At 37.3% G+C, this 23,383-nt stretch overlaps 3 protein-coding genes across 3 annotated transcripts; all 3 read left to right on the top strand.

Moving 5' to 3' along the window:
- Window positions 1–283: 283 nt before the first annotated feature.
- Window positions 284–943, top strand: LOC113272228 (putative F-box protein At1g53550). Its single transcript, XM_026522104.1, has one exon. The coding sequence runs from the start codon at window positions 284–286 to the stop codon at window positions 941–943; it is 660 nt and encodes a 219-aa protein (XP_026377889.1).
- Window positions 944–7,388: 6,445 nt separating this feature from the next.
- On the top strand, window positions 7,389–8,791 carry LOC113272218 (vinorine synthase-like). The gene is made up of 2 exons (XM_026522095.1): window positions 7,389–8,091; window positions 8,157–8,791. The coding sequence occupies exons 1-2, from the start codon at window positions 7,389–7,391 to the stop codon at window positions 8,789–8,791; spliced, it is 1,338 nt and encodes a 445-aa protein (XP_026377880.1).
- A 9,290-nt stretch (window positions 8,792–18,081) lies between these two features.
- Window positions 18,082–19,022, top strand: LOC113272212 (vinorine synthase-like). Its single transcript, XM_026522087.1, has 2 exons — window positions 18,082–18,322; window positions 18,388–19,022. The coding sequence occupies exons 1-2, from the start codon at window positions 18,082–18,084 to the stop codon at window positions 19,020–19,022; spliced, it is 876 nt and encodes a 291-aa protein (XP_026377872.1).
- Window positions 19,023–23,383: the final 4,361 nt, after the last annotated feature.

Raw genomic sequence — 23,383 nt, 5'->3', positions numbered from 1 at the left:
GTAAGAACAGGTTTCATGAATTATCATCCTAGTGTATCGTTTATGTACCACATGTGTCTACTGAACAGTAAATCCAACCATCCTAATGGCGCTATAAAGGACACGTTGAATGGACCCAACCTACTCGGTCATTCTATAAATGTTAAAAAGTTGATAGTAAACAGTAGGTTTCACAGAAAAACTGAAGAGCATCAAGGTTTTCTCCTTACTTCAATTTACCCAACCCAAGCACTGTAATAACTTCATTACCTGTCTGTGTATACTTTGCAAAGTTTTTACAAGAATGATAATTAGTGGTGATAATGATATTTCAGTCATTTCTGGTAGTAGTAGTACAAGCAGTAATAATAGTAGTAGAAGTGTTATTCATGAAGATGTAATAAAGTGCGAGATATTAAGCCGACTCCCTATCAAGTCACTTATGCGTTTCAAATGTGTATCTAAAACTTGGCTGTCCCTAATCAAAGAAGATTCGTGTTTTGCTAATTTACATTATGCACATGCGAAAGCACGTCCAGGTTTACTTTTGGTGAAACAACTTGGTCGATTGGATCGAAATAACTTGCAGGAGAACAGGAAGGACTTAATTCTAACAGCCAATCTAAGCAGGGATAATAGCCAAGCAGAAATTCAGAAGATATGGGAGCTAAAATCGTCTCGTCCGAAAGAAATTCTGGGACCTGTGCATGGTTTAATCTGTTTAGTTGACAAACTCACGGAGGTTGTTCGTGTATACAACCTTGGCACTGGAGAGCGTACACCACGTGTTAGATCGAGATTACGAAGGGTACAGCCACTTCCAGGTTTCTCTTTGTGTAAAGCCTATCACTTTGGCTATGATCCTACCACAAAAATACACAAAATATTGTGTGTCCGTTATGTGTATCGACAACGAGGTCCAAACAGCAACTGTAGGAGACAAGAAATGGAGAAGGATAGATGAGGTTCCCCCTTGCTTTGGTGTCGGTAGTACTGGAGTTTGGTTGAAGCAATGGTAGTGACTAGTGGTTGTGTTTTAGAGATCTGCTAGCAATGGGGTTCGCAGCGCCACTGGTTTTGGTGGCAATGGTAGACCGGTAGTAAAATTGCAAGTCCTCGCATATGAATAATATCTTATCTTCTGATCGTAGAATAAAGTGCCATACACCATTGCAGCCGGCACATTGCCGAATGTCAAAAAATGGACCAAAAGGTTTGTAATTCACTTTGCCTAATGTAACAAAAGTTGCGTCATACTGGACCAGATAGAACTGGATACTAGTTTAGCTTGCCCAAGTAAATCAGTACTTGTTGCAGAAATTTAAACTTACCTTGTCCAAGTGACATTCTGGAAGCATCAAATTAACAAAAGCTTGAGTTTACAAAATGATTCAACTACTACTACATATTAATTCATAACAGTCTTTATACATTATTTAAAAAAATAATGGTACTGCTAGATTGCTAATTCATGAATATTGACCTTGTAATTGATCAGATCTACACTTCTTACCTTTTGATCTTCAGATCAATCTGCCAAAATCATCATCCATTTCTTTCAGTGCCTACATCGGTAAATCTTGAGGCAACCTCTATCATACCGATTTGATGTTTTCCCTAAACAACCGCTATATGAATTTGAGTTACAACTGGCTGCTGCTCCTTTTTTAAGAGTTGGATATGTGATGTACTTCTTGCCTTTAGTTTGACCAAGAAGAAATCTTCTACTAATCTCCGACTCCATTAACATTTCTTCTTCTTCACTAAATTCTTCCAGTAATGACGATCTTGAAGGCAGATCATTATTAGTAAAATTTGTAACTTCAGCATTACTAATACTACTACTTGCACTGAACACGTAGAACACTAGCACGATTAGTAACGACAGAGTGTTCACGAGAGTTGGAATTTTGCTTCCTTTCTTTACCATCACCACTTAATTATTTTCACTCTAGATTTCTTTGTTTCTATAGATCTATCTCCCCACCATTAAATATTACTAGTACTAAGGAGCATGACTCAAATAATTGAGCAGAGAGGGGGAATCTTATCGTAGTTTTGTAATGGGGCTAAAAACTAAACAGTACAAACACACCCAACTACCCAAGTCCTCCATGCGATTGTAGCCTCAAAATGCAAAAGTGTCCTTATTAATCAATGCCTGGTAATATATGTCATGTGTCTTCTTACACCATCAATCAATTTTTTCTTTTTGCTACAGAAAATGCAGATGAATTTATTGATTTCCCATGGACCTTACCGGAGGCGGGACAATTGTGGGATTCCATTTCCAAAAGACAGCACCACCAATCCCAGGGAACCATAGATTGTGGCTCCGCATGCGTAGTAGCCGGGAGATACACTATTTCGCATAACTGAATGGCGGTGGGTATCTTGGGTGAGGGCGAGCAAGGGTGTGCAATTGGCCAAGAACCGTTTTTTTTTGGGGAATATTCAAAAATGGTGGGGGTTACTCTCCATTTTTTGGATGGATATTAGAAGTAATAATGAGTCACCCCTTATCTAATTTTTTTTAATACCAAACTTGTCCTTGGTAATTAAATTAGTCCGTGTTAGTATAATGATTAATTAGTGAGGTCAGATTAATTAATTGGGTGTTTTTAAAAGAATAATACTTGAGAAGAAGGTTTTTGTTTTTTTTTTAATATAAGATGGTTGATTTCGAAATGAGGGTTTTGGGTACTTAGGTATACTTCAAATTTAGTTAATCTTGCTTGAATTGGCAAAATCTTTCGTAAAAATGAAAAATCTATAAACTGATTTCGACCATGAAAATAAAGTTCGGCAGTGACATCTGAAGAACAGGTAGCCGAACTCATCTGCAAGTGTAGTTCGCTAATGGTTCCGAAAACACAGGTAGCCGAACAAAGCTTTAATGGAGTTTTTGCTTTCAAAAAAAGGTTCGTTTAGGAAAAACAAATTTGCGACGTAACCGAACCTCATGTTCGGCCTGGGAAAAAAAATCGACGAAACCGAACTCAATATATAGGTTTTCAGAGAAAAATTTGGTTAGGAGAAAAAAATTGCTACGTAACCGAGCTAAAAGTTCGGCTAGGAGAAAAAGGAAAAGAAGTTGCGACGTAACCGAACTAAAAGTTCGGCTGGGAATTTTTTTTATTGCAAGGTAACCAAACTTTTCTCTGAAAGAAAAAATTCCATTAAAGCTGAGTTCGGCTAGTTCGACAAACTGTTTCACATTATTCCTAGCCGAACTTCTCTCTGCAACTTCCATTTTCAACTCATTTTGATGATTAGTACTCATTTTTCAACAAAGTAATGGGTTTGTGGAAGTTTTTTGAATCGAGACGATGAAGCGGAAAAAAGAGAAGAAAATGAACCCTTTAATAGTAACGGATTTGTGAAAAATTAAAAATAATGGATTTGTTATGATTTTGATTTTGTTTTGTCAATGATTTGGATTAGGTTATATATGTGTCTATATATATATGTATTTATTAAATTAATTTTAATTTTAATTAGGTTAACGGTAGGTTAGTCATTTCCACATTTTAGGACACCCTTTATAAGTATAGGGTAGACATTCATATCACAAAATAGTCCCCCACCGTTTCTGCGTAGTTCCCAAAAAAAATGGTTCATTGGCCAATTACACACCTTGCTTTAAATATGGTCCGCCACTGGGGCCCACTTCCTCCAACAAATGAGATGCGTCCAACGTCAATGCCTCTATACGTATGTATATAGACGACGTTGCATGAATCATCACCCCATGATATACACCACATTTGTCCCCTGAAACAATGAACGAGCCATTCCACTTGCGCCACATGGTGTAATTTAGAGTATACGGAATGAACCCAATCAGTTCGGCCCCCCTATAAATTTTGTAAAGATAAATTAAAAAACAGGGAGTAATTTGAAGTACCTCCACTTGTAAGATCGGTAATTTGAGTTACCTCCCCTAAGAGAAATAAAATTAACAAAATCTCATTTCGTCAAGAATTCCAAAATATCCTCAAAACAACAACATATAGTTAAATAGTAAAAACCAAAATTCACAGAAAAATTGAAGCTGATTTATCATGAGGTTTTCTTCTTCAATTGACCCAAGTAATCACCGTAGGTCCAAGTTATTCACTCTCTTTCTGTGTAATATTTTTCAAACTTTTTACAAGAATGATAATCAGTGGCTGTGATAATGAGAATATAGATATTGACGGCTCTCAGTGGTAATAGTAGAAGTTGTAGTGTTATTCATGAAGATATAATAGAATATGAGATCTTAAGACGGCTCTCAGTGAAGTTACTTATACGTTTCAAATGTTATCTAAAACTTGATTATTCCTAATAAAATAAGATCCATATTTTGCTGATTTACATTATACGTATGCAAATGCCTTCTTTTGGTGAAACCACTTAGACGAAGGATTCCAAGTAACCCGCAGAGGAACGACAATGATTTAACTTCAACAACCATTTTAAGTACAGATAGAAGCACAGCAGATCGAGATTACGGAGGGCACCGCCTGCAGGTATTTCTTTGTTTCAAGACTCTCAATTTGGATTTGATCTTATTGTTTATACCCGGAAATATTTCCAGGCACAAAACACAATTGGCTTGATGATGATGATGAAAACTAGGGTTTTGCACAAAACAAACATAAATATGAGAGACAAAAATTTAAATTGGTTCAGCATGTTTTTCCTACATCCACGGATAAATCCCCGTAAGGAGAGATATTTTATTGATGTGATTGATACAATTGATTTTTGATCTTAGGGTTAGTTGGTGTATTAGGGTGTGTCCCTTTAGGGTTGAGATTCTCCTCAATTTATACAGTTGAATATCTAGGTTAAACCCTAATTTCGAGATAAATTTCATACAAAAGTAACTTGGCGAACAGGTCATCTGGAACATTCCATAACTTCCGTCCAGCAATTTGGTCAGCAAGTCATCCAGAAACTTTCAAAATCTTCTTCCAGGGTTTTTGCACTAGATCGGTGGAAACGGGACAAATTGATACGGGCTAGCTGGTTTGACCAACGACCTTGACTTCGACTACATGGTTGACTTTTTGATGTTGACTGCGCCTGTCGATCTTTAATTAACAGACTGTTTTGAGTAGAAACATGATTGGAGACTGGATGGCTGGCAACATAGATGGAGGCAGGTTGATAGCACGATTGGTAACATGGCTGAATATGGATGACAACGGCGGTTGGAAACATGGTTGAAATCTGAATGGCAGCACGGTTCGCAACATGGTTGGAAACAGGATGGCAGCATGGTTAGAAATTGGCTGGCAACGTGGCTGGAAACGTGGCTGGAAACGTGATTGGTAACAAGGCTTTGACTTTGATGGTTGAATGGTCATTGACTTTGACCATTGACCGGACTGCAGAATCGGTTAGCATGTATACTGAGTTGGTTGGTCTAACGACACTTGAATGAGGGCCAAATGGTGATTCAAGTAGTAATCTGGCCAATTATGTGGCATTTTTTACTCATGGTACAAACATCGCCCCATCTTAACTTCCAACTTGTTGTGGGGCTAAGAAGTTTCGTTTCCCTTGGTCAATGACAAAATTCCCCCCCAAGTGTAGATTACTGTTGTTGAAGTGAATGGCGACCTTCCCTCGTTGTTTGCGGAAATCATAATCAAGACGCACCTAAGTGAGGTTATTGAGATTGGAATATCGAAGGGTAGCAGGTGAGCACAAACCATTGTTGTAGAAAGTGAGATGTAGCTGTTGATACAAAACTGGGATGCAGTAGTTGAATCGAAACTGGGTTGTAGTAGTTAATGCGAAACTGAACTACATCAGTTGTATAGAACTAGACTAGTGGCAGTTGTTGGAAAATATGAGCTATCCTAGAAGTCACTGAGCAAGAATCTGCGTTGACTAGTGTTGCAAGCGAAAATTGAATTTGCGTTCTTATAGTAATTTCCGACCAAACTGGCTAGTAGTAGTTGTTGGTAATAAACTGTTGTCAACTACAGGCTGAGTTACGACAGTTGTGAGTGAAAAGAAGACATCCATTGTTGAGACCCTTGAATCTTTGGGATGGTAACAGACTTTGTGCACCGCTAAAACTGTTACACCACAACCTAATCACCTGCTTCGCTAATAGGATTACAACCTAATTGAAGCACCAAATCTAGATTATCGATTTTAAGAATCATAATTACATAAAGTGCTAATAGAAAAACCCAAATTCTCTGATATTATATAAATGAAAGTCTCTCGAGTGATATGAATATAATAATTTGTTGTTTATAGAGAAAGAGTACATACATAAATGATAAATATACATCTCCAGTTCGCTAAAACTTTACGCTACGAAAACGGATATCTTCACGTGCACGTTTTCTTCTGATTACTGAAAGTGAAGTGGGAACTAGTGAGCACATCATCCCAAAGGGGTTCCCAATTGAAAACATATAACTCTCAAGTAATCACAAACAACTACTATAAGCATAACAATTTAAGTACAAGAATCTAGGAAAATATTCAACACCTCTGACACCAATTACAGATCTCATATAGATATAATAATAAAGTACAACATGCACTTGCATAATTTTCCCAGATATATTCGTTTATAATACTGCACATCTCGCGCTACTGAAGACAACAATAGGGTATAAAATAAAAAGTAATAATACCACACATCTCGCTTTACTAGCTAATACTGCAAATCTCGCGCTACTTAACTTAGCAAGAAGCTGTGGGGATACACAGACACTCCTTACGAGGAAATTAGACAACGCATATCACACCACATACCCATTCAATTATACACAAATATGCTCACAAGAAGTAAAAGCACATCATGCTCGCAGATAGAAAGAAAACTCAGTGATTACAAGAAGGTTACAGAGTTCTCACCTGTTTTGATCACAAGCCATGCCTACCTCGAAATCTACTATCCACTGGTTTATCCTTCAATAGATCGTTGTTAATAAAAGAGTAATTTTTAATCACACAAGCACTCTAAGGAATTAGCCAAAAGGTTCATACAAGGTTCATAACAAGTTTATCTAATGGTCTAAGCCGATTTATGGATTGCACTCTCTCATTCTCTACCTTTAGCATATCTAAGGGTTTACTAATACAATCGAGTCAGTTCATACTCCATTTAGTAGGTCCAATGAATATCTACAACTTTGTAGAAGAAACTAAGGCTAATTCAGACCATAAGGTCCAATAAGTCAAAATAAGAAAACTAAACCTAAGCCCAAGTCCACTAAGCAAGCCCAATACACAAGGCTTGGTCCATTATGGTGGACTAACGGTCTCTAACAGTCAAAAGGTCCATTAACGGTCAACGTCCAAGGTCAGGTCAATAGTCAAGTTGGCATTATTCTATATAAATGAAGAAAATGCAAGTTTTGAGTAAAACCAAGATAGTGTAGAAAAAAAAAATGGGAATGAAAGTTGAAGTAATCTCAAGAGAAACTATCAAACCATCTTCCCTAACACCTTTTAACCTAAAGAACTTAACAATTTCCTTCTTGGATCAAATCACTCCAGCCGTTCCTGTTCCTATCCTCCTGTTCTACCATGCGAGCGATATTGGCAAAAATGTGTTGGAACAATCCAATGATTTAAAGAAATCGTTGTCCGAGGCGTTAACCCATTTCTACCCGTTAGCCGGAACAATCGGGAAAGATAACAAAATTGTCGATTGTGATGATTATGGTGTTGAATATTTGGAAACTCGAGTCGATGTTCGTCTCTCTGAAGTCCTCAGCAAACATCCTGATGAAGGTTATATTATGAATCAATTCATTCCTACTAACCTCCATTACATTACGGAATTAGGTACATGCAGAGATAATCTAGTTCAACTAGTAATTCAAGTTAACATGTTTGATTGTGGAGGAATGGTAATTGGTGTTTCAATGTTGCATAAGATCGCTGATGCAGCATCATTGGGCACATTTATTAATGCTTGGGCAAGAACAAGTGCTCGTCTAGGGAATATTGAAGGTATTCATAAAGAAAAAGAACCTACCATTATTCCTAGTATTGACGCTGCTTTTCATTTCCCTCCGAATGAAGTACCTAGTGTTCTGCCATTTAAAATGAACTCAGAAGACAGTGAGATCAAACTGTTTGCAAGAGGTTTGTAATTGATTCATCCAAAATTGTTGCTCTTAAAGCCAAATCTGCCAATAATTCACATGTAGCAAACCCGACGAAGGTGGAATCAGTGACAGCGTTGTTATGGAAGTGTGCTTCGAAGCTCAAGGGTAAGGCAGATAAAGTATTAGAGTCATCATCACAAAATTCAAAACCATTCATGTTATGTATGGCAGTGAATTTACGCCAAAGGATGATTCCTGCATTGCCTGACCATTCTTTTGGGAACTTCATTGCGCCTGCACTAGTAGGACTATCGAACAAGCCAGGTGATATCGAGTTGCATAAATTGGTGGAAACTCTGAGATCCTCGATTAGGAAAATCAATGGCGACTACATCAAATATGAATTTCAAGTCAATTATGGACTGGTCAGGTCTCTGCAAGATGTTCATGAAAGGTTCAACAAAGAAGAAATGGAATTACACACCATTACTAGTTGGTGTAGGTTTCCATTTTATGAAAGTGATTTTGGATGGGGTAAACCAACATGGATATGTACCGTCAATGTCATCGCTAAGAACGTATGCATATTAATGGATACAAGCGATGGGTGTGGAATAGAAGCATGGGTTACATTGGATGAACAACAAATGTCCCTACTCGAATCTGATTACGAGCTTCGTGAATTCCTTGTTACACAGACCCCGGCCGTCACAGCAGGCCCCGTCGTTCAATTTTAAGAATTAAGATGACTAGCTTGCTTCCTGGATATGTCTCTCTATTTGTTGTTTGGTCCCATCAATAAAAAAATTTGTTTTTGATGGTTTCGATTTGTGTATCATTTGGATCATAATCTATCTATATCAAGCATGAAGAAAAATACATGGGAAAGAAACATGTTCAACCACTCAAAGATCACGGATTGATAACTTATTGAATACTTTATTAAGATTGTTGCCGTCTGCGTTTACCTTGAAAGTATCTTTTTGACTGCCGGCCTTGGTACATCGGTCGTTCCACGAAAAGATGCCCCATTTAGTAATTTTTGAGTTAGACATCAAATTGATCATCGTAAGTCTAAAAACAGGACTGCGACCAAAGACACCAAACCAAAGATTGTCGACATCAATTACTTAACTTAATTACCCACAAGGAAGACTCTCCGTAATCTGTTACCAAACCAAAGATACTTGTGATGGAGATACGTGACCTCGCAACTAGGCTTGCAGCATATGGGCCTTTTTCTTCGAAAATATCAACAAAGCTTGGTGCTGAAGCTTTAAATTTGAATGATTTTTGAGGGATCATGGTTTTTTTTTGAGGGGATCATGGTTTTATTAGGCCACCTTCCCTATAGTGATAAGGGGTTTCCTAAAACGTTGAAATGATTAACTTACCCTTAACATAATTTAATTTAAAACCAACCTAATAACCACCTATATATATATATAACCACCACCTCCTCCCACCACCGCCGCCCACCACCGCCGATTACCACCACCACCACCTCCGATTATCACCACCACCAACCACCGATTACCACCACCACCTCCTCCCACCACCACCACCACCGCCTATTTAAGAAATGTAACAACATCAATGCAATCACAATTAAGTTCGGTTACATAATAATTTTATCGAGTATAAAAGACGCCAGCCGTAACCTGATTCTGTCATTGGTCCACTCCAGAGGTATTTTCCAACAAACCCTTCGCTTTAATTTGATTTTGATTGCTTCAAGCGAATAAAAATCATCAAAATAAGGTTTTAATAGGAGTTACAGAGCCATGTTCGGTTAGGTCGATTTTCCAAAAAACCCTAGTTTACTAACCGAACTTCTTTAAAATGAAGAATACGAAGAACAGTTCGGTTCTATTGGATTTAAAACTAAGTCACCGGACTCTCTGTTCGGTTGGTTAGCAAAAAAAATTAAAATTACAAAGTAACCGAACTCCACCCTTAGAACCGAAAAAAAAACAAATCCAATCTAACCGAACTGTGTTGTTCTGGCCACTATGTTGAGTTCCAAAATAACCGAACTTAGCCAATAAAGTTCGGCTGATTCGTGAAAAAATACTTCTAACTGAACTCCTTGTATTAGAACAATACAAGTCCATAAATTCGGTTCGTTCGCAAAATTATTAAGTTTTCTTTGTGACCGAACTCTACCTATAAGCCCAATTCGGTTGATTCGCAAAATATGTTGAAGTTTGCGAACCAACCGAACTTCTAACACTAGGTTACTTTTAACCTGAAGTTCGGTTGGGAACTTGGTTGCGTTAAAGTTTGCAAACTAACCGAACACACAAGATGTAATCAAATAAATTGTCAAGTTCTGTTACCTATCATTTTATCTTAGGTAACCGAACATTGCATTGTAGGACCAAAACCTCCATTAACGAGCGAGTTCGGTAACCTGCGTGTTTGGAAAACGTAACCGAACTACACTTTCAGGTGTGTTCGGTTACATGTTCTTGACATATGGTAACCGAACTACACTTTCAGATGTGTTCGGGTACATGTTGTTGACATATGGTTAACCGAACTGGCCCAAATTTACATAAAAAATTTCATTTTTTTGAAAGTTTGGAGCAATTCAACCAACATTATCTAAGTTTGAAGCATACCTGGGTACCCAAATATTCTTCCTCCGGTTGTGGTTGGTAAAATCCATCGTTTTTCATGTTTTCCTTCTTCATCTTCTCTAACTTTACTCTCTCAATAATTGTACTTCTTTAAAAAAAAACTCATCTGATTTTTTTAATCTCACTAATTATCTTTAACTTAATCATTACACTAACTATTATTAACACTAGCTAATCATCACCCAAAATTAATCAAGAGGGTAATTTAGGTATTAACATAAATATCTAGATAAGGGGTGACCTAGATTTACTTCTAATGTCTTTACCCAAAATAAAACCATGGTCCCCCAAAAAAACCATGGTCCCCAAAAAATCGTTCTTAAATTTTATGGTAGTGACTAGTGGTTGTGTTTTAGAAATCTGCTAGCAATGGGGTTCGCAGCGCCACTGGTGTTGGTGGCAATGGTAGACTGGTAGTAGTTGAGTTTGGTTGAAGCAAAATTGCAAGTCCTCGCATATGAAAAATATCTTGTCTTCTGATCGTAGAATAAAGTGCCATATACCATTGCAGCCGGCACATTGCCGAATGTCAAAAATGGACCAAAAGGTTTGTAATTCACTTTGCCTAATGTAACAAAAGTTGCGTCATACTAGACCATTTAGAACTGGATTCTAGTTTAGCTTGCCCAAGTAAATCAGTACTTGTTGCAGAAATTTAAACTTACCTTGTCCAAGTGACATTCTGGAAGCATCAAATTAACAAAAGCTTGAGTTTACAAAATGATTCTACTACTACATATTAATTCATAACAGTCTTTATACATTATTTATAAAAATAATGGTACTGCTAGATTGCTAATTCATGAATATTGACCTTGTAATTGATCAGATCTACACTTCTTACCTTTTGATCTTCAGATCAATCTGCCAAAATCATCATCCATTTCTTTCAGTGCCTACATCGGTAAATCTTGAGGCAACCTCTATCATACCGATTTGATGTTTTCCCTAAACAACCGCTATATGAATTTGAGTTACAACTGGCTGCTGCTCCTTTTTTAAGAGTTGGATATGTGATGTACTTCTTGCCTTTAGTTTGACCAAGAAGAAATCTTCTACTAATCTCCGACTCCATTAACATTTCTTCTTCTTCACTAAATTCTTCCAGTAATGACGATCTTGAAGGCAGATCATTATTAGTAAAATTTGTAACTTCAGCATTACTAATACTACTACTTGTACTGAACACGTAGAACACTAGCACGATTAGTAACGACAGAGTGTTCACGAGAGTTGGAATTTTGCTTCCTTTCTTTACCATCACCACTTAATTATTTTCACTCTAGATTTCTTTGTTTCTATAGATCTATCTCCCCACCATTAAATATTACTAGTACTAAGGAGCATGACTCAAATAATTGAGCAGAGAGGGGGAATCTTATCGTAGTTTTGTAATGGGGCTAAAAACTAAACAGTACAAACACACCCAACTACCCAAGTCCTCCATGCGATTGTAGCCTCAAAATGCAAAAGTGTCCTTATTAATCAATGCCTGGTAATATATGTCATGTGTCTTCTTACACCATCAATCAATTTTTTCTTTTTGCTACACAAAATGCAGATGAATTTATTGATTTCCCATGGACCTTACGGGAGGCGGGACAATTGTGGGATTCCATTTCCAAAAGACAGCACCACCAATCCCAGGGAACCATAGATTGTGGCTCCGCATGCGTAGTAGCCGGGAGATACACTATTTCGCATAACTGAATGGCGGTGGGTATCTTGGGTGAGGGCGAGCAAGGGTGTGCAATTGGCCAAGAACCGTTTTTTTTGGGGAATATTCAAAAATGGTGGGGGTTACTCTCCATTTTTTGGATGGATATTAGAAGTAATAATGAGTCACCCCTTATCTAATTTTTTTTAATACCAAACTTGTCCTTGGTAATTAAATTAGTCCGTGTTAGTATAATGATTAATTAGTGAGGTCAGATTAATTAATTGGGTGTTTTTAAAAGAATAATACTTGAGAAGAAGGTTTTTGTTTTTTTTTTAATATAAGATGGTTGATTTCGAAATGAGGGTTTTGGGTACTTAGGTATACTTCAAATTTAGTTAATCTTGCTTGAATTGGCAAAATCTTTCGTAAAAATGAAAAATTTATAAACTGATTTCGACCATGAAAATAAAGTTCGGCAGTGACATCTGAAGAACAGGTAGCCGAACTCATCTGCAAGTGTAGTTCGCTAATGGTTCCGAAAACACAGGTAGCCGAACAAAGCTTTAATGGAGTTTTTGCTTTCAAAAAAAGGTTCGTTTAGGAAAAACAAATTTGCGACGTAACCGAACCTCATGTTCGGCCTGGGAAAAAAAATCGACGAAACCGAACTCAATATATAGGTTTTCAGAGAAAAGTTTGGTTAGGAGAAAAAAATTGCTACGTAACCGAGCTAAAAGTTCGGCTAGGATAAAAAGGAAAAGAAGTTGCGACGTAACCGAACTAAAAGTTCGGCTGGGAATTTTTTTATTGCAAGGTAACCAAACTTTTCTCTGAAAGAAAAAATTCCATTAAAGCTGAGTTCGGCTAGTTCGACAAACTGTTTCACATTATTCCTAGCCGAACTTCTCTCTGCAACTTCCATTTTCAACTCATTTTGATGATTAGTACTCATTTTTCAACAAAGTAATGGGTTTGTGGAAATTTTTTGAATCGAGACGATGAAGCGGAAAGAAGAGAAGAAAATGAACCCTTTAATAATAACGGATTTGTGAAAAATTAAAAATAATGGATTTGTTATGATTTTGATTTTGTTTTGTCAATGATTTGGATTAGGTTATATATGTGTCTATATATATATGTATTTATTAAATTAATTTTAATTTTAATTAGGTTAACGGTAGGTTAGTCATTTCCACATTTTAGGACACCCTTTATAAGTATAGGGTAGACATTCATATCACAAAATAGTCCCCCACCGTTTATGCGTAGTTCCCAAAAAAAAATGGTTCATTGGCCAATTGCACACCTTGCTTTACATATGGTCCGCCACTGGGGCCCACTTCCTCCAACAAATGAGATGCGTCCAACGTCAATGCCTCTATACGTATGTATATAGACGACGTTGCATGAATCATCACCCCATGATATACACCACATGTGTCCCCTGAAACAATGAACGAGCCATTCCACTTGCGCCACGTGGTGTAATTTAGAGTATACGGAATGAACCCAATCAGTTCGGTCACCCTATAAATTTTGTAAAAATAAATTAAAAAACAGGGAGTAATTTGAAGTACCTCCCCTTGTAAGATTGGTAATTTGAGTTACCTCCCCTAAGAGAAATAAAATTAACAAAATCCCATTTCATCAAGAATTCCAAAATATCCCCAAAACAACAACATATAGTTAAATAGTAAAAACCAAAATTCACAGAAAAATTGAAGCTGATTTATCATGAGGTTTTCTTCTTCAATTGACCCAAGTAATCACCGTAGGTCCAAGTTATTCACTCTCTTTCTGTGTAATATTTTTCAAACTTTTTACAAGAATGATAATCAGTGGCTGTGAAAATGGGAATATAGATATTGAATCACTTGTGGTCGTAATAGTAGTGGTAATAGTAGAAGTTGTAGTGTTATTCATGAAGATATAATAGAATATGAGATCTTAAGACGGCTCTCAGTGAAGTTACTTATACGTTTCAAATGTTATCTAAAACTTGATTATTCCTAATAAAATAAGATCCATATTTTGCTGATTTACATTATACGTATGCAAATGCCTTCTTTTGGTGAAACCACTTAGACGAAGGATTCCAAGTAACCCGCAGAGGAACGACAATGATTTAACTTCAACAACCAATTTAAGTACAGATAGAAGCACAACAGATCGAGATTACGGAGGGCACCGCCTGCAGGTATTTCTTTGTTTCAAGACTCTCAATTTGGATTTGATCTTATTGTTTATACCCGGAAATATTTCCAGGCACAAAACACAATTGGCTTGATGATGATGATGAAAACTAGGGTTTTGCACAAAACAAACATAAATATGAGAGACAAAAATTTAAATTGGTTCAGCATGTTTTTCCTACATCCACGGATAAATCCCCGTAAGGAGAGATATTTTATTGATGTGATTGATACAATTGATTTTTGATCTTAGGGTTGGTTGGTGTATTAGGGTGTGTCCCTTTAGGGTTGAGATTCTCCTCAATTTATACAGTTGAATATCTAGGTTAAACCCTAATTTCGAGATAAATTTCATACAAAAGTAACTTAGCGAACAGGTCATCTGGAACATTCCAGAACTTCCGTCCAGCAATTTGGTCAGCAAGTCATCCAGAAACTTTCAAAATCTTCTTCCAGGGTTTTTGCACTAGATCGGTGGAAACGGGACAAATTGATACGGGCTACCCGGTTTGACCAACGACCTTGACTTCGACTACATGGTTGACTTTTTGATGTTGACTGCGCCTGTCGATCTTTAATTAACAGACTGTTTTGAGGGGAAACATGATTGGAGACTGGATGGCTGGCAACATGGATGGAGGCAGGTTGATAGCACGATTGGTAACATGGCTGAATATGGATGACAACGCGGTTGGAAACATGGTTGAAATCTGAATGGCAGCACGGTTCGCAACATGGTTAGAAACATGATGGCAGCATGGTTAGAAATTGGCTGGCAACGTGGCTGGAAACGTGGCTGGAAACGTGATTGTTAACAAGGCTTTGACAGTTGATCGACCTTTGACTTTGATGGTTGAATGGTCATTGACTTTGACCATTGACCGGATTGCAGAATCGGTTAGCATGTATACTGAGTTGGTTGGATGAACGACACTTGAATGAGGGCCAAATGGTGATTCAAGTAGTAATCTGGCCAATTATGTGGCATTTTTACTCATGGTACAAACATCGCCCCATCTTAACTTCCAACTTGTTGTGGGGCTAAGAAGTTTCGTTTCCCTTGGTCAATGACAAAATTCCCCCCCAAGTGTAGATTACTGTTGTTGAAGGGAATGGCGACCTTCCCTCGTTGTTTGCGGAAATCATAATCAAGACGCACATAAGTGAGGTTATTGAGATTGGAATATCGAAGGGTAGCAGGTGAGCACAAACCATTGTTGTATACAAAAATGGATTGAAGGCCGAACTGGTCTTCAATGGAAGCGTGATACTAGAGCGTAATAGTTGTCTGAAACTGGAGTGCAATGTTTGCGGGCGAGATATGACTTGAACAGTTACTGGTGAAACTGGATTGCAGTAATAGATGCGAAAACAATTGTTGAAAGTGAGATGTAGTTGTTGATGCAAAACTGGGCTGCAGTAGTTGAATCGAAACTCGGTCGTAGTAGTTAATGCGAAACTGAACTACATCAGTTGTGTAGAACTAGACTAGTGGCAGTTGTTGGAAAATATGAGCTATCCTAGAATTCACTGAGCTAGAATCTGCGTTGACTAGTGTTGCAAGCGAAAATTGAATTTGCGGTCTTATAGTAATTTCCGACCAAACTGGGTAGTAGTAGTTGTTGGTAATAAACTGTTGTCAACTACAGGCTGAGTTACGACAGTTGTGAGTGAAAAGAAGACATCCATTGTTGAGACCCTTGAATCATTGGGATGGTAACAGACTTTGTGCACCCCTAAAACTGTGACACCCCAACCTAATCACCTTTTTCGCTAATAGGATTACAACCTAATTGAAGCACCAAATCTAGATTATCGATTTTAAGAATCATAATTACATAAACTGCTAATAGAAAAACCCAAACTCTCTGATATTATATAAATGAAAGTCTCTCGAGTGATATGAATATAATACTGTGTTGTTTACAGAGAAATAGTACATACATAAATGATAAATATACATCTCCAGTTTGCTAAAACTTTACGCTACGAAAACGGATATCTTCACGTGCACGTTTTCTTCTGATTACTGAAAGTGAAGTGGGAACTAGTGAGCACATCATCCCAAAGGGGTTCCCAATTGAAAACATATAACTCTCAAGTAATCACAAACAACTACTATAAGCATAACAATTTAAGTACAAGAATCTAGGAAAATATTCAACACCTCTGACACCAATTACAGATCTCATATAGATATAATAATAAAGTACAACATGCACTTGCATAATTTTCCCAGATATATTCGTTTATAATACTGCACATCTCGCGCTACTGAAGACAACAATAGGGTATAAAATAAAAAGTAATAATACCACACATCTCGCTTTACTAGCTAATACTGCAAATCTCGCGCTACTTAACTTAGCAAGAAGCTGTGGGGATACACAGACACTCCTTACGAGGAAATTAGACAACGCATATCACCACATACCCATTCAATTATACACAAATATGCTCACAAGAAGTAAAAGCACATCATGCTCGCAGATAGAAAGAAAACTCAGTGATTACAAGAAGGTTACAGAGTTCTCACCTGTTTTGATCACAAGCCATGCCTACCTCGAAATCTACTATCCACTGGTTTATCCTTCAATAGATCGTTGTTAATAAAAGAGTAATTTTTAATCACACAAGCACTCTAAGGAATTAGCCAAAAGGTTCATACAAGGTTCATAACAAGTTTATCTAATGGTCTAAGCCGATTTATGGATTGCACTCTCTCATTCTCTACCTTTAGCATATCTAAGGGTTTACTAATACAATCGAGTCAGTTCATACTCCATTTAGTAGGTCCAATGAATATCTACAACTTTGTAGAAGAAACTAAGGCTAATTCAGACCATAAGGTCCAATAAGTCAAAATAAGAAAACTAAACCTAAGCCCAAGTCCACTAAGCAAGCCCAATACACAAGGCTTGGTCCATTATGGTGGACTAACGGTCTCTAACAGTCAAAAGGTCCATTAACGGTCAACGTCCAAGGTCAGGTCAATAGTCAAGTTGGCATTATTCTATATAAATGAAGAAAATGCAAGTTTTGAGTAAAACCAAGATAGTGTAGAAAAAAAAAATGGGAATGAAAGTTGAAGTAATCTCAAGAGAAACTATCAAACCATCTTCCCTAACACCTTTTAACCTAAAGAACTTAACAATTTCCTTCTTGGATCAAATCACTCCAGCCGTTCCTTTCCTATCCTCCTGTTCTACCATGCGAGCGATATTGGCAAAAATGTGTTGGAACAATCCAATGATTTAAAGAAATCGTTGTCCGAGGCGTTAACCCATTTCTACCCGTTAGCCGGAACAATCGGGAAAGATAACAAAATTGTCGATTGTGATGATTATGGTGTTGAATATTTGGAAACTCGAGTCGATGTTCGTCTCTCTGAAGTCCTCAGCAAACATCCTGATGAAGGTTATATTATGAATCAATTCATTCCTACTAACCTCCATTACATTACGGAATTAGGTACATGCAGAGATAATCTAGTTCAACTAGTAATTCAAGTTAACATGTTTGATTGTGGAGGAATGGTAATTGGTGTTTCAATGTTGCATAAGATCGCTGATGCAGCATCATTGGGCACATTTATTAATGCTTGGGCAAGAACAAGTGCTCGTCTAGGGAATATTGAAGGTATTCATAAAGAAAAAGAACCTACCATTATTCCTAGTATTGACGCTGCTTTTCATTTCCCTCCGAATGAAGTACCTAGTGTTCTGCCATTTAAAATGAACTCAGAAGACAGTGAGATCAAACTGTTTGCAAGAGGTTTGTAATTGATTCATCCAAAATTGTTGCTCTTAAAGCCAAATCTGCCAATAATTCACATGTAGCAAACCCGACGAAGGTGGAATCAGTGACAGCGTTGTTATGGAAGTGTGCTTCGAAGCTCAAGGGTAAGGCAGATAAAGTATTAGAGTCATCATCACAAAATTCAAAACCATTCATGTTATGTATGGCAGTGAATTTACGCCAAAGGATGATTCCTGCATTGCCTGACCATTCTTTTGGGAACTTCATTGCGCCTGCACTAGTAGGACTATCGAACAAGCCAGGTGATATCGAGTTGCATAAATTGGTGGAAACTCTGAGATCCTCGATTAGGAAAATCAATGGCGACTACATCAAATATGAATTTCAAGTCAATTATGGACTGGTCAGGTCTCTGCAAGATGTTCATGAAAGGTTCAACAAAGAAGAAATGGAATTACACACCATTACTAGTTGGTGTAGGTTTCCATTTTATGAAAGTGATTTTGGATGGGGTAAACCAACATGGATATGTACCGTCAATGTCATCGCTAAGAACGTATGCATATTAATGGATACAAGCGATGGGTGTGGAATAGAAGCATGGGTTACATTGGATGAACAACAAATGTCCCTACTCGAATCTGATTACGAGCTTCGTGAATTCCTTGTTACACAGACCCCGGCCGTCACAGCAGGCCCCGTCGTTCAATTTTAAGAATTAAGATGACTAGCTTGCTTCCTGGATATGTCTCTCTATTTGTTGTTTGGTCCCATCAAAAAAAAATTTGTTTTGATGGTTTCGATTTGTGTATCATTTGGATCATAATCTATCTATATCAAGCATGAAGAAAAATACATGGGAAAGAAACATGTTCAACCACTCAAAGATCACGGATTGATAACTTATTGAATACTTTATTAAGATTGTTGCCGTCTGCGTTTACCTTGAAAGTATCTTTTTGACTGCCGGCCTTGGTACATCGGTCGTTCCACGAAAAGATGCCCCATTTAGTAATTTTTGAGTTAGACATCAAATTGATCATCGTAAGTCTAAAAACAGGACTGCGACCAAAACACCAAACCAAAGATTGTCGACATCAATTACTTAACTTAATTACCCACAAGGAAGACTCTCCGTAATCTGTTACCAAACCAAAGATACTTGTGATGGAGATACGTGACCTCGCAACTAGGCTTGCAGCATATGGGCCTTTTTCTTCGAAAATATCAACAAAGCTTGGTGCTGAAGCTTTAAATTTGAATGATTTTTGAGGGATCATGGTTTTTTTTTGAGGGGATCATGGTTTTATTAGGCCACCTTCCCTATAGTGATAAGGGGTTTCCTAAAACGTTGAAATGATTAACTTACCCTTAACATAATTTAATTTAAAACCAACCTAATAACCACCTATATATATATAACCACCACCTCCTCCCACCACCGCCGCCCACCACCGCCGATTACCACCACCACCACCTCCGATTATCACCACCACCAACCACCGATTACCACCACCACCTCCTCCCACCACCACCACCCACCGCCTATTTAAGAAATGTAACAACATCAATGCAATCACAATTAAGTTCGGTTACATAATAATTTTATCGAGTATAAAAGACGCCAGCCGTAACCTGATTCTGTCATTGGTCCACTCCAGAGGTTTTTCCAACAAACCCTTCGCTTTAATTTGATTTTGATTGCTTCAAGCGAATAAAAATCATCAAAATAAGGTTTTAATAGGAGTTACAGAGCCATGTTCGGTTAGGTCGATTTTCCAAAAAACCCTAGTTTACTAACCGAACTTCTTTAAAATGAAGAATACGAAGAACAGTTCGGTTCTATTGGATTTAAAACTAAGTCACCGGACTCTCTGTTCGGTTGGTTAGCAAAAAAAATTAAAATTACAAAGTAACCGAACTCCACCCTTAGAACCGAAAAAAAAACAAATCCAATCTAACCGAACTGTGTTGTTCTGGCCACTATGTTGAGTTCCAAAATAACCGAACTTAGCCAATAAAGTTCGGCTGATTCGTGAAAAAATACTTCTAACTGAACTCCTTGTATTAGAATAATACAAGTCCATAAATTCGGTTCGTTCGCAAAATTATTAAGTTTTCTTGTGACCGAACTCTACCTATAAGCCCAATTCGGTTGATTCGCAAAATATGTTGAAGTTTGCGAACCAACCGAACTTCTAACACTAGGTTACTTTTAACCTGAAGTTCGGTTGGGAACTTGGTTGCGTTAAAGTTTGCAAACTAACCGAACACACAAGATGTAATCAAATAAATTGTCAAGTTCTGTTACCTATCATTTTATCTTAGGTAACCGAACATTGCATTGTAGGACCAAAACCTCCATTAACGAGCGAGTTCGGTAACCTGCGTGTTTGGAAAACGTAACCGAACTACACTTTCAGGTGTGTTCGGTTACATGTTCTTGACATATGGTAACCGAACTACACTTTCAGATGTGTTCGGGTACATGTTGTTGACATATGGTTAACCGAACTGGCCCAAATTTACATAAAAAATTTCATTTTTTGAAAGTTTGGAGCAATTCAACCAACATTATCTAAGTTTGAAGCATACCTGGGTACCCAAATATTCTTCCTCCGGTTGTGGTTGGTAAAATCCATCGTTTTTCATGTTTTCCTTCTTCATCTTCTCTAACTTTACTCTCTCAATTGTACTTCTTTAAAAAAAAAACTCATCTGATTTTTTTAATCTCACTAATTATCTTTAACTTAATCATTACACTAACTATTATTAACACTAGCTAATCATCACCCAAAATTAATCAAGAGGGTAATTTAGGTATTAACATAAATATCTAGATAAGGGGTGACCTAGATTTACTTCTAATGTCTTTACCCAAATAAAACCATGGTCCCCCAAAAAAAACCATGGTCCCCAAAAAATCGTTCTTAAATTTTATGGTAGTGACTAGTGGTTGTGTTTAGAAATCTGCTAGCAATGGGTGTCGCAGCGCCCGGTTGGTGGCAATGGTAGACTGGTAGTAGTTGAGTTTGGTTGAAGCAAAATTGCAAGTCCTCGCATATGAAAAATATCTTGTCTTCTGATCGTAGAATAAAGTGCCATATACCATTGCAGCCGGCACATTGCCGAATGTCAAAAATGGACCAAAAGGTTTGTAATTCACTTTGCCTAATGTAACAAAAGTTGCGTCATACTAGACCATTTAGAACTGGATTCTAGTTTAGCTTGCCCAAGTAAATCAGTACTTGTTGCAGAAATTTAAACTTACCTTGTCCAAGTGACATTCTGGAAGCATCAAATTAACAAAAGCTTGAGTTTACAAAATGATTCTACTACTACTACATATTAATTCATAACAGTCTTTATACATTATTTATAAAAATAATGGTACTGCTAGATTGCTAATTCATGAATATTGACCTTGTAATTGATCAGATCTACACTTCTTACCTTTTGATCTTCAGATCAATCTGCCAAAATCATCATCCATTTCTTTCAGTGCCTACATCGGTAAATCTTGAGGCAACCTCTATCATACCGATTTGATGTTTTCCCTAAACAACCGCTATATGAATTTGAGTTACAACTGGCTGCTGCTCCTTTTTTAAGAGTTGGATATGTGATGTACTTCTTGCCTTTAGTTTGACCAAGAAGAAATCTTCTACTAATCTCCGACTCCATTAACATTTCTTCTTCTTCACTAAATTCTTCCAGTAATGACGATCTTGAAGGCAGATCATTATTAGTAAAATTTGTAACTTCAGCATTACTAATACTACTACTTGTACTGAACACGTAGAACACTAGCACGATTAGTAACGACAGAGTGTTCACGAGAGTTGGAATTTTGCTTCCTTTCTTTACCATCACCACTTAATTATTTTCACTCTAGATTTCTTTGTTTCTATAGATCTATCTCCCCACCATTAAATATTACTAGTACTAAGGAGCATGACTCAAATAATTGAGCAGAGAGGGGGAATCTTATCGTAGTTTTGTAATGGGGCTAAAAACTAAACAGTACAAACACACCCAACTACCCAAGTCCTCCATGCGATTGTAGCCTCAAAATGCAAAAGTGTCCTTATTAATCAATGCCTGGTAATATATGTCATGTGTCTTCTTCCACCATCAATCAATTTTTTCTTTTTGCTACAGAAAATGCAGATGAATTTATTGATTTCCCATGGACCTTACGGGAGGCGGGACAATTGTGGGATTCCATTTCCAAAAGACAGCACCACCAATCCCAGGGAACCATAGATTGTGGCTCCGCATGCGTAGTAGCCGGGAGATACACTATTTCGCATAACTGAATGGCGGTGGGTATCTTGGGTGAGGGCGAGCAAGGGTGTGCAATTGGCCAAGAACCGTTTTTTTTGGGGAATATTCAAAAATGGTGGGGGTTACTCTCCATTTTTTGGATGGATATTAGAAGTAATAATGAGTCACCCCTTATCTAATTTTTTTTAATACCAAACTTGTTCTTGGTAATTAAATTAGTCCGTGTTAGTATAATGATTAATTAGTGAGATCAGATTAATTAATTGGGTGTTTTTAAAAGAATAATACTTGAGAAGAAGGTTTTTGTTTTTTTTTTAATATAAGATGGTTGATTTCGAAATGAGGGTTTTGGGTACTTAGGTATACTTCAAATTTAGTTAATCTTGCTTGAATTGGCAAAATCTTTCGTAAAAACGAAAAATTTATAAACTGATTTCGACCATGGAAATAGAATTCGGTTGGGATATCTGAAGAACAGGTAGCCGAACTCATCTGCAAGTGTAGTTCGGCTAATGGTTCCGAAAACACAGGTAGCCCAACTCAGCTTTAATGGAGTTTTTGCTTTCAAAAAAAAGTTCATTTAGGAAAAAAAGTTGCGACGTAACCGAACCACATATTCGGCCTGGGAAAAAAAATCGACGAAACCGAACTCAATATATAGGTTTTCAGAGAAAAGTTTGGTTAGGAGAAAAAAATTGCTACGTAACCGAACTAAAAGTTCGGCTAGGAGAAAAAGGAAAAGAAGTTGCGACGTAACCGAACTAAAAGTTCGTCTGGGAATTTTTTTTT

This window comes from Papaver somniferum, chromosome 1 (assembly GCF_003573695.1).
Source record: "Papaver somniferum cultivar HN1 chromosome 1, ASM357369v1, whole genome shotgun sequence".
Classification (NCBI taxonomy): domain Eukaryota; kingdom Viridiplantae; phylum Streptophyta; class Magnoliopsida; order Ranunculales; family Papaveraceae; genus Papaver; species Papaver somniferum.
The sequence above is the reverse complement of the archived record's forward strand: the minus strand, read 5'-3'. Positions and strand labels throughout refer to the sequence as shown.

What these genes read in the sequence shown, in the direction of transcription:
- LOC113272228 (XM_026522104.1), top strand. Translation starts at nt 284, where the DNA reads ATGATAATTAGTGGTGATAATGATATTTCAGTCATTTCTGGTAGTAGT.
- LOC113272218 (XM_026522095.1), top strand. Translation starts at nt 7,389, where the DNA reads ATGGGAATGAAAGTTGAAGTAATCTCAAGAGAAACTATCAAACCATCT. An exon ending in GATCAAACTGTTTGCAAGAG is followed by an intron (nt 8,092 to 8,156) that starts GTTTGTAATTGA and finishes ATTCACATGTAG; the next exon opens with CAAACCCGACGAAGGTGGAA.
- LOC113272212 (XM_026522087.1), top strand. Translation starts at nt 18,082, where the DNA reads ATGGTAATTGGTGTTTCAATGTTGCATAAGATCGCTGATGCAGCATCA. An exon ending in GATCAAACTGTTTGCAAGAG is followed by an intron (nt 18,323 to 18,387) that starts GTTTGTAATTGA and finishes ATTCACATGTAG; the next exon opens with CAAACCCGACGAAGGTGGAA.